This window comes from Gossypium hirsutum, chromosome D09 (genome assembly GCF_007990345.1).
Source record: "Gossypium hirsutum isolate 1008001.06 chromosome D09, Gossypium_hirsutum_v2.1, whole genome shotgun sequence".
Taxonomy (NCBI): domain Eukaryota; kingdom Viridiplantae; phylum Streptophyta; class Magnoliopsida; order Malvales; family Malvaceae; genus Gossypium; species Gossypium hirsutum.
The window spans coordinates 45,814,360-45,816,343 of NC_053445.1; the positions used below are offsets into that span (position 1 = coordinate 45,814,360).

Consider the following 1,984-nt stretch of genomic DNA (forward strand, 5'->3'; position numbering starts at 1 on the left):
AGAAAGAGAAAAAAGTAAATGGTTGGTGGTGAATGTGGAGGCTTTCAAAGCCAGGCGAAGGATCCAATGCACAAAAAGTACTAAGAACTCTCCCTTTATAACCCTCTTCCTCTCTCTCTCTCTCGCTCGCTGAGTTAAAACTGTTTCGTCCTATTTTTTCTCTTACTCAACTGTAGAAACAAAGTCTGGAATTGTACAACTCCACCAGGGGGGAAGATGGTGATTTGATGATTTACTATATTTCTTTATGTTATACATTCTTATCGCTTTTTCTCTGTTTGCACTAATGTATGTAGAATTGCGGCTGCCTGCAGGTTTCCCTTGTCGGTATCTCGAGTTCAGAGACGGCCGTAGTCAAAGGTGGTGAAGAAGGAATGGAATTCGACATTCTGAAACGACCCCCATCGGTGAAGTGCCAAACTACAACCTCTTCTTCTTCTTCTTCACCCGGTAAACAACAAGAAGAAGAAGGAGAAATCAACGTTAGAGCAGCTGGTGAGGAGAACGAAGAGAAGAAAGAAATGAATTCCAAGGAAATGGACGATGATGATAATGATGGGCTTAAAACTCCAACATCTACGGATTCCAAAATCCCAGCTGAGCCGAAACAATGCCCGCCTGCACCAAGAAAACCCAAGCCAAATAAAAGAAAAGCATCATCGCCTACCAATGGTTCAACCGCAGTCAGGATTAATCCGCTACTGCTGGATCTTTCGGAAGAGCTGGAGTCCTTGAGCCACAAGGTCAAGAAAAAAACTCGAACACAAGAGCAGCAATGATTTTTATTCATTGTTAGCGGTATTAAGTACACACCAATCAAACATTAATAACTTATTCTTTATTTGTATTTAAGACTTAAGAGAGTTCATTGTTTTTGCTGACGGTGACGATCATGATGATATTGAAGCTTATGATATAATGTTGGTGTAAAGTTAAAATATATGGAAAAAGATGAAATTGTAAGAAAGTAGAGATACTAAGAAAAAGAGATGGATATATATATATAGAGAGAGAGAGAGACAGAGAGTTGCAAACTTTATTTGGCAGCTTGTTTTGTACTCAAGCTGTCATATGCTTCTGTTTAGAGAAGAATTTGTTCCTGCATTTGCTATCTTTGGTTTTAAGCTTCTAGTTTAGTTCTCTTTTTTATTACTGCTTTTATTTTTTTTTGGATTTAGATTTCTCCATCATCCACATGTATCAAGGGAATTAGAGCATTTCTGCCTTTACCTTTGCGTTGGAAATAAGTACAGAAATTTATGCAACCACTTTTTAAAAGTCACATCCACTCTATATTACCAATCTCTTTCTTTATATTAAATTGTAACTAAAATAAAAAGTAGAGGCAGATTGAGTCATAATTTAATTAACATGAACATCGTTATTAATATAGGAAGACGTAAGTTTAAGTATGTTAAAAAGTATTATTTTTCTACTTATGGATTGAGAAGAAACCATGAATAATTTTAAGTATTGTATAAAAAAAAGATATTATCAAAACCTATATTTCTCACAAGTTTCTTTATTTTAATGTTTTATTAAAAATATTGAAAAGTCTAATTTTTAAAATATTTTTCATAATTGTTTATTCACTTTTAAATAATTTGGACTAAATTGACAAAAAAAATTATAAATCATACTAGTTAAAAGAGTTATTTTATTATTTTATAACATTTTTAAGGACAAAACTAAAAGAGAGACCAATATTTTTTAAATAAAAAAATAACCACTCAATATAGAGAATAAATTTTAAATTTATACAAACTTTATCCAATTTAAACCTAAATTTAATCCAAAATTAGCATATTATTTTCTCCAATTGATTTGATTTTTTTTAATTTACCCTTCATGAAACACACATAATTTCAAAGTGGTTTAAGGTTGACCACTATTAGAGATTGGAGCAGATTTTTAATTTAAAAAAGAAAAAGGTTTAAGGTTATTGTACAAGCCTATTTTGCCCGAGGCCCATTACAAATAAAAC

General features: G+C 32.4%; 1 protein-coding gene across 1 annotated transcript; it reads left to right on the forward strand.

Moving 5' to 3' along the window:
* LOC107891050 (cyclin-dependent protein kinase inhibitor SMR3) lies at positions 1-1,111 on the forward strand. Its single transcript, XM_016815694.2, has 2 exons — positions 1-219; positions 315-1,111. The coding sequence occupies exons 1-2, from the start codon at positions 217-219 to the stop codon at positions 777-779; spliced, it is 468 nt and encodes a 155-aa protein (XP_016671183.2). The 5' UTR covers positions 1-216; the 3' UTR covers positions 780-1,111.
* The last annotated feature ends 873 nt before the right edge of the window (positions 1,112-1,984 follow it).